This window comes from Anoplopoma fimbria, chromosome 7 (assembly GCF_027596085.1).
Source record: "Anoplopoma fimbria isolate UVic2021 breed Golden Eagle Sablefish chromosome 7, Afim_UVic_2022, whole genome shotgun sequence".
NCBI classification, from domain to species: domain Eukaryota; kingdom Metazoa; phylum Chordata; class Actinopteri; order Perciformes; family Anoplopomatidae; genus Anoplopoma; species Anoplopoma fimbria.
Window position 1 is genome coordinate 12,280,252 of NC_072455.1, and position 14,333 is coordinate 12,294,584.

Sequence of the window (14,333 nt, forward strand, 5' to 3'; positions counted from 1 at the left end):
CTGAGATAAAAGCCAAGTCAGATTTGTGACAATTAAAGCAGAATTCTGAAGGCAAAATCTGAATTCTGAGATTCTGAATTGGCCAAATAAAGTCAGAATTGTGCAAATAAGGTCAGAATACTGATATTTTGTTTTCTTTACTTACTAACTTTAATGTCAAATACATTTTTCACTTGTTGCCTGAACTCAAATACATTTTTCATGCAGCTCTAATCCTCCTCTTTCTCCCCTGTTCATGTGTTTACATGTCTATGTGCATACCCATGTGTGTGTACATAGGACGGTGTTTGTCCTGCTGTGCATGCAGATAAGAGATGTGTCTGTTCTCCTGCTGGAGTGCAGCAGGTACATTCAAAATCCAGGCAGCTTTTCCATGACTGCTTTTGAAGTGGCGGTTTCCTGGAGCAGTGTTGCCAAACTCATTCCTGTCTTTTTGTGCTGATATAATTCCTAATTCCTCCTCTTACTTGTTGGAATGTTCATTGAAGAAAGAGACAACAGCAGCCAGTGAATGAGAGCTTGACCGGCCAGTGAGCGAGCATAAATTAACTTCGCAGGAGACGAGCTTGGACTCAAATCCATTAGCTTGTAAAAAAACATAGAGGTTATGAGTAGATTGTGTGTCACCAGTAAATGTCGATTTGCACTTTAAAAAAATAAAAACCCTGTTGGTAACCACCACCTGATTCTCACACATACACTCTCTCACACACACACACACACACACACACACACACACACACACACACACACACACACACACACACACACACACACACACACACACACACACACACACACTGACACACACAGAGGCTGACTACAGCTCTTTGTGGAGACTTTTAAGTCACTCTCGGTAGATCCATGGCAACCACTTGTTGAAGCCTCACTGCTCGTTGCTAAGTGATGGGATGTATTGGACCAGAAAATCCTTTCCATTGACACTCCCTCCACCCCCTTCTCCACCCACTCCTCTCCCTATCCCCCAACCCTTCCCCGCCCATGGACTGCAGCCAAAACAACCCACATATATGCTCGGACTTCCGCTGGTTACAGGGCAAGAAATGCTCCTTTGGAACTTTGCCAAATTCTACCTGTAAATACGCCAGCTGCTGTAAGAGGTCAAAAGGTGCTAGTCGAGCTGTCACTTGTTGAATCATTTCTATCCACATGTCTCCAGTCTTAAATACTAGAATGCTTCACAGCAGCAGAATCAAATGAAACGTGCACACTGGAGTCTTTACTCAGATTTTCACAGATTTTTTAAAAAGAGCTGGATTACATAGATATGCCCCAGTTCAAAAAAAGAACTTTGTGAACTATTTTTAAATGAATTAATTTTATTTTACTTTTATTTAATTAGGCATTTAGACATAAAGAACCCTGCTTTATGTCTATAAGGTCCCACAAGCACTTGGGCTAGTTCCAAAGGTTCTTAATGAGGTTCAAGGGATCCTTGAGAGACTCAGGAAGTTCCAGATGGGATCCTGGGGGACGAGGAACGACTATTATAAACAAAAGTTGGACTATGGCTTTAAAATAAGTTTCATAACTAGAAATATCCAAACACGAAGTTTCATAATTAACTCTACATGAGCTAAAAGTTATCATATCCCCATCACTTGTGAAATGTAATCACTTTCACATATAGTCTGAGAAGCTATGCCCCCCCCACTCCCCCCACATCTGTTCTCCTTTCTCCTCCTCCTCCGGTTGATCCTGCTGCCCTCATCCCCCCCCCCCTCTCTCTTCCCCCCCTCCTCTCCCCTCCCCTCAGTGACCGATTAGCCGGTGCGGGGTTCTCTCCCATTTCCATGAGAAAGGCGGCGGTCGGTGAAAGGGTTAAGCCAGAGGACGAAGCCCCGAAAAAGCAGCCCTAATTTTCTGCCCGGCGGGGGATTTTGGGGGGGGGAGCATGGAGAGGGAACAAAGACGCCGGGGGAGGAGCGGAGACTCCGGCTTTACTATATGCACCTGCGGCCTGAAAGGCCTCGGACAATGCGCCTCCGACACGGCCAATTACGAACGGGCCATCCACCCGCTTTCTCTGTGGAGAGACGGGGGGGGGGGGGAGGAGGGGAACGGGGGAAAGTGAATTTTAAAAGAGGGTAAAGATAAGAAAGTAAATAATCGAGCTTTAAATCATCCCCGGCACTATAGACTCCCGCCCCCTCTCCCCCTTCACCATCACCCATCACATCTTCCCACCCCCGGCAAGACACCCATGTTCTCCCGATAATGTCCACTTTTGTCCCGAGTGTGCGCGGAGCGGCGGCCTCGGGAGGAGCTGTGAGGAGCTGTGGGAGGGAGAGGTCGGGGTCTGATCGCTGCTAGGCCCCTCTTATGCCCCTCTTATGTCCTCCTTATGACTCGGGTGGATGAGGTCATGTTTGAAACCAACAGCTGAGAGACACCACAACTCGTCTGGTGACACGCAGATAACCAGTTTTTTACAAACCCACCTGAGATTATTATAGGCCACTGACGTCGGTATTTGTTGGAACAGAGATTAAATAATAAAATAACTATGAGCAATTCTTTTGAGACAAATATAAGTGTGTATACTGGGAAATGTGGATGAACATACTAGAAACCATTGCGGCCAATTAGACCTAACCCGTTTGATAATCGTCCTGATGTGTTTTTGAATTTAAAACTGATTTTTTTTTTTTTTTTTATATTTGAAATGAAGTTTTCCTAATGCTACAGGTTGTCATTGATTTCCATTCATTTTTGATAGAAAAGAGTCTTAAACACAACGAACACACCAAGTCTTCATTATTCTATTCGAATCCACCTGCACACCGAGCACCAATAATCCCAATTATGCAAAAAACTATTGCAAATGTGAAGTTCACTGCGATGATTTAAACATTTGAAGCATTTTTGTTCCCATTGAGTTCGGTATAATATGGAAATTAATGCAATGCTTTAGAACAAATACATGTAAAGATCTGAAACATGACCAGTGTTTGTATAAAATCGTGATGCTTTTAAGGGGATAAACTGACTTAATGACACTGGTAATGTCCTCTAAAGCTGTATAGATAAGCACTTCTTACTCAGTCACTTCATTAGGTCTGCCTGTTAAATATATATATAATAATATTTGATTACAGCAGCTCAGCCATTAATTATACCTTTATAGATCTTTTATGTTCAGTTTTGGACGACACTGCCAACTGTTCATAATTGAGGTTGTGGACTGTTTAAGGGTTGTTATCTAATATTCCACCTCCTCATGTAAATTAATGGACAAATCAACACTCATTATAGTGCATACACCGGTATTATGACCAGTACCACACCTAAACATACGGCTGAATCAACATAGCCTCCAAATAAAGTTCAGTTGATATTTATCACACCATCAGCTGATGAAACCTCGTGATACGGTTGAAAGCTCCAGAAAGTGCTTGTAAGTGGACTGTTTTTTATTTTAAAAGGACTGCTTTCATTTGTTCAAGTGTCCTTAATAAAGTGGCCAGTGAATGTATTGGTCATGTGATAAAAAAGCTTTTCACTTTATAAAATGCTGTAAAATACAGTTAACGTGACATCATTAACGAAAAAAAGGATTTGTACTTTATTAATATTGTCATGAATGCCATAACAAAGATTTTTTTTTTTGAACCAAAAAGGAATTGAGACTCTTAGTATAAGAGCCTAAAAATGTTTACATTATTTACATGAATGCTACATACAGCAACTATAGCATATGGCAGCATTTACATACAAGAGAATTCATTCTAAAAAATAGAGATACAAGTCAGTAAAAAAGTTAAAACACTCAGGTAACAATGTAAACATTCACGCATTACTTTAATAAAACTGCTCTCCCTTTTTCAAAAAGATAAGTAAGGCATCTGTTTCCAGTGCATGTGGAGTTAGTAATGGAATGCTTCAAAGTTAAAGTCGGAATAATCTACCACATTCAATATTCACAGTGTTTTCTGAAGGCTGAAAGTAAAAGTTCCCTTTAGGTCCATAGCAGCACTAGTAACCAGACAGCAGGCTAGACAGGAAAATAGAGAAATAACAGTACTGTCGGTTTGAGAGAACCAGGATTAAAAGCACCTGTTACCTAAAAAATTATAGAATTACCCACAGGTAAATATCTGAAAAGTTTGCTGGAGATTTAATCTGAAACTCTGATACATTCTCTTCAGTGGTAGTAAAAACAGAAACATTTGACAGGTGGTTAAAAAACACAGGCCTTTTGTCACTCCAGTTTACTTTGTGGAAGACAGAACTTGTAAATCTTAGTCTGCTATTTTGGAATAAAACCACTGAAATGTAACATTTCATATTAAATTTCATTCACTTACTGAAAAGCCTATAAAACAATACAATTCTTGCCTAGAGCAAAGTGACAATGAATACACAGAGCGACTCAGGATGCTGCCAGAGCAACGCCTCTGAACAATTACGTCAAAAAGATCAAATCTAAAAACTAATTATAGCAAATAAAAATCATACAGGCAGCAAAAAACAAAAACAAAAAAAAAAAAAAAAACAGTGCCACATCTTTCCCACACAGCAAATCCAGTGACACTGGGGACACTAGACCTGACTGAAATGTAGGATTTAGAACCAGCCCGGTTCTACGTTCTAAAGAGACACCACACATCGGAGAGGCCAGTGTGTTCCGTTTATTTCCTGTGGATGCAGTGCTGATTGTCCCAACAGGTGGTTTCCGTGTCATCCAACAAGATTTCATCAGTTAAAAATAAAATGGAAAAATACAATAGTACTAAAACCAATGCCAAGGTACAAAAAGTTATTAAAAAAAAAAAAGAAAAAGCTCCGTCATTCAAGTTGTGCATTTCCTTCCCTTTATCCCCACCAGCACCCGGCTGCTCTCTAGCTCCGCTCACGCCTCGGGACAGCAACAACAAATAACCAGAGCGATTCAGCTCGGGTGATTTGTCCGTCACCAGCTGAGCGATTGTGATCCACCGACCCGGCTGCCAGGTCTTTTTAGTCTCTGTGCTGTGGCTGTGGACAGCAGGGACCTTCTCCGTGGAAGACTAATACACCCGCTACCCGGCCCAGTCCCCCAGCACTGACTGGGCATGGTGGAACTGTCATGAGTGCCACTGTCACAAGTGTTTTAAAGTGGTATTTTTATATAAAAAAAATAAAAATAAAACTTATTATGGATACTTTTCTAAAATATAAGAAAAAAAAAAAAAAGAGACAAGAAGACAGAAAAAGACAGAACATTTCCTTATATGTACACAATAAAGGTGGGCTCCGTCTTCACTGCAATCCTTCGTGGAGAGAAGTCTGCTGGAGGCTGGTGGGGCAGGGAGGAGCCTCCGCTCTGTACGTGTGCTGGGTGTGTGTGGCATTTATCTTAACTTGTGTGGCACCAAAGAGGTAGACAAACAGCTTTTCAATGAATATAAATGGAGTGGCTCGGTGTGTCGCGGAACCGTGTGTTTTCCTTCACGTCTCTTTGCCCGACTAAAGTCCCCCCACACCCGACTCCCATCTCCTGTACAGCCAGCTGTGCACCGAGAGCATTTGTGGTCCTCCCACTCAGTCCACCCCCACCCCCCGGCCCCGCTCCATCGCCCCAACCCCATGACTCCCACTTCCAGTCCTAGATGTGTGTGAGTGGGACGGTTCCGGAGAGGTAGTGCTGCTGGACGCTGGTGTAGCCCCTCTGTGCTGCCGTGGGGTCTCCGGCGTCCCCCTGGTCCGGGGATGTACATGCTGATCATGTCCCTGAGGTCGCCCTGCAAAGGGCCCCGGTGGTGGTTGGGCGTCCCTGTCGTGGGCGAGTGGGACACGGGTTCTGCTTTCACCATGGACATGGTGACGGGGCTCGGCTGCTGGGGACTGCTGTAGGACATGGGGCTGTAGGGGGACAGATGTTACAAGTAATATTGGTTAATGGTTTCCTTCAGTCAATGGATCTGTTGGACTGGTGATGCCAAAGATATTAAAAAAAAAAGTAAATTGCACAATGTCTCCAGCTTCATGGTGCTGATGCTAAAAATCATGATTACTGTGGAACAAATCAAAACTAATTTAAAATATTTTTTTGCCCACTTTTAGCACCTTAATTCTGAATGTCTTCTTTTGTCCCTTTAAAAAAAAAAACTTTTAAAATAAAAAAAGTACTTTTAAATAAACAAAGTATTTAGATCCTGAAGAAGACCATCAGCAACACTAAACTACTGAGCACGGAAAAACAAACTTTAGGCAAATTTGACTAAAACACATTTATCTTCTGTCTGAATGTCACATCATAACAACTAATTTTTCACTCAAACAAACGTTCATCTCACGCCAACGTAACTGAAGCAGAACTGTCTTTTCACAGGTTAAGGAAAGTTGATTTGTAAATCATTCATTTCCCATTTTGTGCTACTTCATGCGTTCAATAAAACAATACAGTCTCTGCTTTTCACCGATCTGAAAACAAACAAAAAACATCTTGTATGAGAGAACTAAACACATCTTTAGGTGGTGATGCCTTTTGATCAACGTCACATCAGTCTTTTGACACCACTTCATCTGGTTTCAGTTGCAGACTGAAAACATTTTAATAAGACTTTCAGGTTTAACAAGTCATGCTATGTTAAAAATAAAGCAATGTGGGGAACTGTGCATACGAGCAGCTCCTCTTCCACCATTATTCTGACCAAGAGAAGACACTCAAATGGATGGAGGGACAACTCTACTGGGAGCATGCTCGGATTAACAGCCTTAGGGGCATGTCAGGTACATCGCAATATTGGAAACAAATAGATTTCAGACTGCAAAATAAATCCCTGATGTAGCAACCATAGCATTGGGCTAACAGGAGACATAATGAGAGAATAGGACTTTATGATTCCCAAATGACTTCACTGTAGAGACACCTGCTAACTGACAACTTCTTACTTAATCCAAATTGTCTCTGGGCCATCTAATAAAGCTAACGGGGGCTAGTTTTATACTGCATTACAACTTAAATTTAACAGAGATTTTTTATAAATACTATTTTAATTTACTGAGAATATATTTGCCATTTCCTCAAGATCAGCTCTATTTTTTGGCCATATGACCTCAAACTTTAAGATTTCTGAGCATCTGTTGACAAGCGGTCACCTTACTCTTACTTTAAAAAACTTTTGTCTCTAGCGGTGATTCAGGAGGACGGGCATCAACAAGTTTTGGCTTCCAACATGACTCAAAGCCTCTGACAAGTGAGTAGCCATTAATCAAAATATCTTTTAGGAAAGCTTTAAAAAAGGATTCACCTGCTGGAGAACAAATCTGTCTTAACAAATGTCTGCAGTTGAATCATCATTCCAAAAAAGGAACCAAATGATCAGATCCCAGAATAGATTTCCACATCATCCATCTACATTGTTCAGTCTTTGTACTTTGGGGGGGGGGGGGGGGGACGTTGGACCCATAAGGCAGGAGGCAGGGACCCAGAAGTGGAACTGGGACAATGGCGGAGCAGGAATAGGGGATTGTGGGTAGAGGACCACACACAGAGCAGCCCTTCCTACCGTCAAGTCACCCTGATCAACATTCCAGGCAGGACCCAGCCCAGAGCAAAGCGTCACACGCATAACAAGTAGGCAACAGACTGGAGCCTGTTGTTCCATCGCAGGCAGTGCTCCTCAGTGACTCAATGGGCCTGAATGCACTTTATCTCAACACTCCCACCTGATTAAAGTCACAGATTAATAAAGTGCACTCTGTAAATTGGAGTTGAATTTTCACACTATTGGTCATATTCTTTCCTCATTTAAACTTCAATTTAAACTCTTGTAGATATAAAAAAAAAAAATTAAGGGGAATTATCAAAAACAGAAGTGCTGTTTTACAGCTTCTAAGTTTAATTTCAAGTCACAAAACGAATGTGTATGGAAGAGATATATGTGCAAGTCTAAGTATTGGAAGTGTATTTACATGGAGCAACTAAATAAGGCTGAAAGCTCAGTGGAATAAATTAAAGAAAAATGCATCACTAAACGACTTAGTTCACTGCGCATGCTCGCCCACTTCACTGAAGAGCTCCTCTCCTCCACTGATTGAAAAACAGTTCACCCTATTTCATCCCCAAAAAAAAATTCTAGGATGCCATCATCAGGTCCCATGTTTTATACTGTCGGTTGTTGGTTTTGAGTGCCTCGAGAAATAGTACATTTAATAAAACTTTGAATTTAAAAAAAAAACGCCATATTATGCTTGAAGCAGGTGGATCCGGCCTACTGCGCGCGTTGGGGACCTTCAGTCTTCTTTTCTTAAGCGTGTAGTTCGTTCTGAATTACTGGCTTGTGAAATAATTTAAGACGAATCATGGAAAAAAACAAACAAAAAAACAACACTTTGAAGTTTTGGCTGCACTTTGATCATTTTCACTTGCCCATTCCCCCCCAGTAAGTGTCTTGATTAAAACCATGTTGGAAGTTCTTATGCAAACCAGACACAACTCACCTGTACGAGTTGCCTCCGTTCATGTACGTCTGCGCCGCCGTCATAGCGGGCGGGTACTGGAGAGCTGACAGGTCGTACCGGTGGAGCTGCTGCGTGTAGCCGAGCGCCTCGCTCTGCATGCCGGCGTACCCCCCGGTGGGGCCCCAGCCGTAGCTGTCCATCCTCGGACTACCGCCTTGGCCCTGCGCGGCCGCCAGCAGGTTGCCGGCCGACAGCGGGTACTTGCCCACCTGGGCGTCCTTCTTGAGCATGGGCTTGGTCTTGCGGCGCGGCTTGTACTTGTAGTCGGGGTACTCCTTCATGTGGACCGCCCGGAGCCGCTTGGCCTCGTCGATGAAAGGCCGCTTCTCGGCGTCGGTCAGCAGCTTCCACTCAGCTCCCAGCCGCTTGCTGATCTCGGAGTTGTGCATTTTGGGGTTTTCTTGAGCCATCTTGCGCCTCTGTCCCCTAGACCAGACCATGAAGGCGTTCATTGGCCGCTTGACTTTATCCATGGGGTCGACTCCCGGTGGGCATACAGTTTTGGACCCCGGGTGAGAGTTGCCATTGCCGCCCATGCCCCCGGTCATGTTGCCGGTGACCGGTGACATTCCCTGGGAGGTCTGGTGAGACGGGGGCTGGCCGGTCGGCTTCAGCTCGTGTTCCATCATGCTGTACATGTTGGGACGGATGTAGCAAAGTTGACACGAGTTAACGAAGAGTTGAAACGAAGTCGCACAGCCGCCTTTTTGTCGCCGTCCACCTGGCGACTTGTGCCCAGGTTTCCCTACAGATTTAACCGGGTGATGCGAATCAACTAATTACTCACGACGAACGCGGGGACACAAAACAACCGCAACGGACGATTTATTTGTTTTCTCTTAAATAAAACGTCTGTTTGTGTCGGTCAATACTTTGACACTAAAACACACAGTCGTTGTTGAAAAAGTTAGCCGCTGCCTCTGCGTCGGTGCTGCGAAATAGTTCTCGGCGGAAAACCACTTGTTGTCAGACGGCCAACTCACACACTGAACTCTTCTGCCCGTCCGCTGCAAAAGTTGCCCTGTTCTCGTGCAGTTTGGCCGGGTGCGGACCAATGGGAGGGCGAGGAGCTTCCGCGTGCGTGCGCGCATGCAATTTGCAAATGAAAAGGCTCCGAGGGTGCGTGAGACACTTGTTGATGACGGCGGCGGAGAGAGGGGAGGCATTCCGCGGAGACAAGTATCTTAATATAATTAGCCTGTTATCAGACAGCAGATCAGATTATTCACGTTGAATAAAATGTTCAATCAAAGTGATCTACTAAAAGAGAGTAAAAATCACTGCTTCGATTGGGTCCAAACACTACACGCGCGCACACATACACACGAAGGCTAATTCTCTAAACCCAAAACCAGTTCAAACTGCCTGTATCTGTCTTTTTTCAGTCCAGGGTACTTATTCTGTTTATGTACTGCATGACACAAACAACACACAATTTATTTCAATACGTGTACTACATTTGATTAAAGCGTAAACATCTACTGATATAAAAAAAGTAAAATAACATTGAATATTTCTTCTTATGTTAATCAAATCCCATTGCAATTTGCATAAAAGCAACATCAACAAAAATATATATAAAAAAAACTTTCAGGAAGACTGTGACTGTACCACACATCATTTTTTAAGTGTATTTTCCTTAGAAAAAACAATTATAGACCTATATTGGAAGATAACTAAAGTGCTACTTTCATGAGAAAAAAAAAATCAGTATCTTCTATTTATGAATGTAGACCACCACAAAACATACAGATGTCTTTTTTGAGGGGCCAGATTAACCCCTTTAAGGACCCCTGTTGACCTTCACTTCCTCCCATTCAACAGTATGTATACATGTGTTTGAGTACTAGTCACGTACAGTGGGGACTGCAGGCAACAAATAGCAGCATCGCTATATTTTTGCCTAGAGGCCCAGAAACATACCAGTTTAACAGTTAGAAAACTAGACAAACACAGTGCCCCTCTACACCAGACATCTGCAGTTAATGAGGCCTTTAAGGGTCTGGCTCCTGGGGCAGTTGCCCACTTAGCCTGGGTGGTAATCCAAAAGGTCACCCTTTTAGGGCAAATAAAATCAAATGAATCTTTTAATCTGTAGGCCTAAACTTTTATGTCATAACGGTGATGTGGTACACCCTGTTCACTCATAACTTTGTATTTTGTATAACATTGGGCATATATTTTTTTCAAACCATGATAATGAAAATACAGTGCAACTGCATTTCTATAAATTAAAGAAGATTAGCTAAATGTACATGTCACACACTTTTTTTAAACTAATCACACCTGCTATAGAGCTTGTTTGCCGAATGTGTGAATACGGGTGTTGTTTCCTTACTCTAACATTTTGACAATGATGAAGATCCAAGTAGATTCGAAACATAGTGTATAAAAGTATGGCATGTAGTAGTATGCAGGCCTTTTCCTTCATGAAACAGCAACTTTTTCAAACATATCCCTCCGCCGCTAAACTAGTCTGACTCAATCAAAGACAACAACATTATTATAAGTGCAGCTAACCGCTAATGAAATGCTTGTTGAGTCTTCTTTAAAGCCCAGCTTTTGAGAAGCCTGGCCCTCTTTTCAGAGGATTGTGCTGAAGACATGTCCCCATACACGGGTATTGATTCGGCTACAATGGCACACAGAATTACTTTGGAGCTGCAGGAGAATGAGGAAGATCTTTGTTGGTCTGGTGAAAATAGACCTCTTCTTTTGCTGTCTTCCTTTGTCTAGAGCGGGGCTCCCCAAAAACTACAAGGACCGTGCTGGGTTCGAGTCTGCTCCACTTCATCCAAAGTTGGCTTCAGTGATGTGGCAGATAAATCCATCCGTCTAACCTGACACATAAAGTCATACAATGCTGTAGGCAATATAATTAAGGCCTAAATTATAGAAGAATTGATCTGTTCATTAACAATAGGCAAGCAGTATTTCCTGAATCTACAATCAAATATTGTGTAGTTCTTTGTCATATAATGATCACAAAGAAGTGTCTGAACGTGGGATGTGTTGGTGGTTCCTGGCGGCCGTGCCGGGCTTTGTGTGTTTCCACCCCTCTAGTGAGTGGAAGAACTGTCAGCAGAAGGTGCGTGTGTTGGAGGAAGCAAGTTGAACTGGATTCAGATTCATTGAATGTCGTATAACTCCATCCTTACTGGGCATTAGCTTATATGAGACTGCATACACACTGAGGACATAACAGAACACATGGCTAGGGGCTAGTAGATGTTTTGGAATCTGCGTGGCTGAAATAGTTTTATTATAGAAAAACTGTTTTTGTGGACATTTTGCAAAAACTATGTGGGGCCCATTCAATATCCACTAAAATATGACATCACAATGAACTGCATTGGACATTCCAGGGCAGCCCAATACCCCAGAAATGAGCTTTACAATTAAGTAATGTTCAGTTGTGTGTCCTTTATGTAGCCCTGTGTAGAGTAAAGGTGTGGGATCTGTCTTTCTTGCAGAAGATTTGACCTCATGTCGAGTCATAGACCTGTACTTTATGTTTTACGTTTTTGTGATCCATAACCAAGATCTGAATGTTGCCCAATCCTGACCATACTGTTTTTACCTCGTCATGAATTGTTTATTTTTATACAGAAAGATTTCAAACGTTCATTGTTACTGAACATAATCCAGTACTTCCTATACCAATGTTCTTTTGTGGCGATTGGGTTGTACCTTCTTCATCATTTGTGTGTGTCCACCGTTATTTCAACTCGTTCTCACTCCCAACTCATCAAATACTGACACTTGGTCAGTGGCCCAGTGGGGTCTGATGCCGATGCACCAAGGCACCCTTTAGGGTTTCCATGAGACGCACCAGGCTTACAACTAAATCCATTTAAACCCATCTGCATCATTATTAGACGCTCAACTGATGTAGTATGATGAGCGAAAAAGTCAACATAGGGTTGGAGTGGAGGTTTGATAGGTAAAACAAACACAGAACTCTCACCCAGTAGGGCACTGTTTGTGTTCTGTGTGAAACCGGTTCTACTTTAAAGGTCACAGTTTAAAGAGTAATGCTACTGAGCGAGCATCATTAAGTTAGAATGTGTTGGTTGTTTATCATTATTTCATCATGTCCTTTGCTCAGCCTCGGGTTTGATTCATACTTGACACAAGTGGTAAACAGGAGTCTCTTCATAGATATCTACGGCATAGGTTTTGATTTATATCTCTTCTTTCAGCTGTTAATAACACCCTCTCAAACACATACTATTGTAAATGATCAGGTCATGTCCTGCTTTGATAGTATTCCCCACAGTATTTTCTTCACTTCACTTTATAGGCTGTTTCTGTTATTGTGTGGCTTTGGAGAATCCAAGTTACCAAACTACCCCTTTAAAGGGGAACTCCACTCATTGACTTGTGGAGTAGTACTAAATGGAAAGAAAGTTGCATAAAGTCTCCAGAGGGAGATGTGCCTTTTAAATGTCCTCAAATGATGTCACTTCAGTCAGAGCTGGTTGGGGCCGAAGAGAAGTTTAAAAAAGGAAACAAATCGGGAGTTGTGAAGTTAGAAGTGGTTTTGCAGCACTTCAGTTGCATTGTGGGTAGTTTAATAGTCTTTTATTATTGTCTTCACTATCAGCCACCTCCACCTGCATCGGACACATGTGGGAGGAAAAGCCAATCACAGTTCTTGTGATCTGCATGTGATATCCAACAAGTCTCATGGTGTCAGCTCCATAGCTACAGTAAAACCCTTTAACTAGAACTTAAATTCAAGTTCTCAAGCAAGATTTTTCTCAGTAGTGTCACAGCCTTGACTACATCCGACAGATAAGAATCACTGTGTCACTCACAAACAGGTGAGGCAGGTGAGATTTCCCGGCACTTGGCATGAATTTGTGTGTGTGTGTGTGTGTGTGTGTGTGTGTTTGTGACATCCTACCAAGTGTGTGTAAGAGAGAGTTTACAAAGTCAGTTGGAGAGTGTATTATGCAGATGTGTGTGTGTGTGCTATCTGCAGGTGTGTGTGTGTGTGTGTTTGTGACCATGTGTTTGTGACTAATTGGGAATTGTGAGGCTCCAGTCTCCCGTTTCCATCTCCATGACAACCTTGTGTGGAATCCCTTCCAAACCTTGCCCTCCTCCGCCTCCTTGCTCCCCCTGGCTTTCCTTCTTTCAAAAACAACTCACCAACACACTCACGCTCTCGGCTTTTCTTCGTCTATCTGTCAACCTCTGCGGCTTCAGAGGGAATGGAATGGCAGAGGAGTTTTTTCAGCCCGCTCTGTCCCGTCACACGCTCTAACTTTACGCTTGTGTGTCACGTCAGACACAACACGGCAGTGGGTTTCCACCTTTCTGTCATCATCACAGAGCTGCGCTCTCTCCTTCTTTTTTAAACGTTCTTTTGCTGCTTGTCAAAGTTGATGGAAGTGAAGTGAAGTGAAGACAGCAGCGTTTTTCAGTCCTCCCCCCCTCACAGAAATGGCCATGCTGTTCACCACCTGGTCTATTATTCATCAGGTTTTCCATTGAAATCCCACTAATTAGTAAAATGAACTGTTATACACTCCTTTTCTCCACAAGTGATGCAATCCATTCATTTTTATCATACCGTTTAATTTAGTCTTTGGTCACAGGGGACTCCTTGGCCTTCAGTCATGTGGCAGTAAACTGTAATAATAGTCATAGCTGATAATGTGGCAGCGGTGTGTGTTCACCTGAGGTGGGTGTGTAGATCCTGGTGTGTGTGTGGATGTCAAGCCTACTCTGTTCAGCTTTAATTACGGCAGTTTCACCTGTGACAGACAAACTGGCTCACAAATGGTTTCCCTGTCATCTGGAGAGATTCTGGATCATCTTACAGTCTCTATGATATTATACTGAAATAAATGTCA

At 42.7% G+C, this 14,333-nt stretch overlaps 1 protein-coding gene across 1 annotated transcript; it reads right to left on the minus strand.

Moving 5' to 3' along the window:
- Nucleotides 1–5,583: 5,583 nt before the first annotated feature.
- sox19b (SRY-box transcription factor 19b) lies at nt 5,584–9,208 on the minus strand. The gene is given in 3 exon segments (XM_054601172.1): nt 5,584–5,701; nt 5,703–5,865; nt 8,449–9,208. Coding segments are annotated over 3 exon segments (915 nt in total). The 5' UTR covers nt 9,108–9,208; the 3' UTR covers nt 5,584–5,608.
- Nucleotides 9,209–14,333: the final 5,125 nt, after the last annotated feature.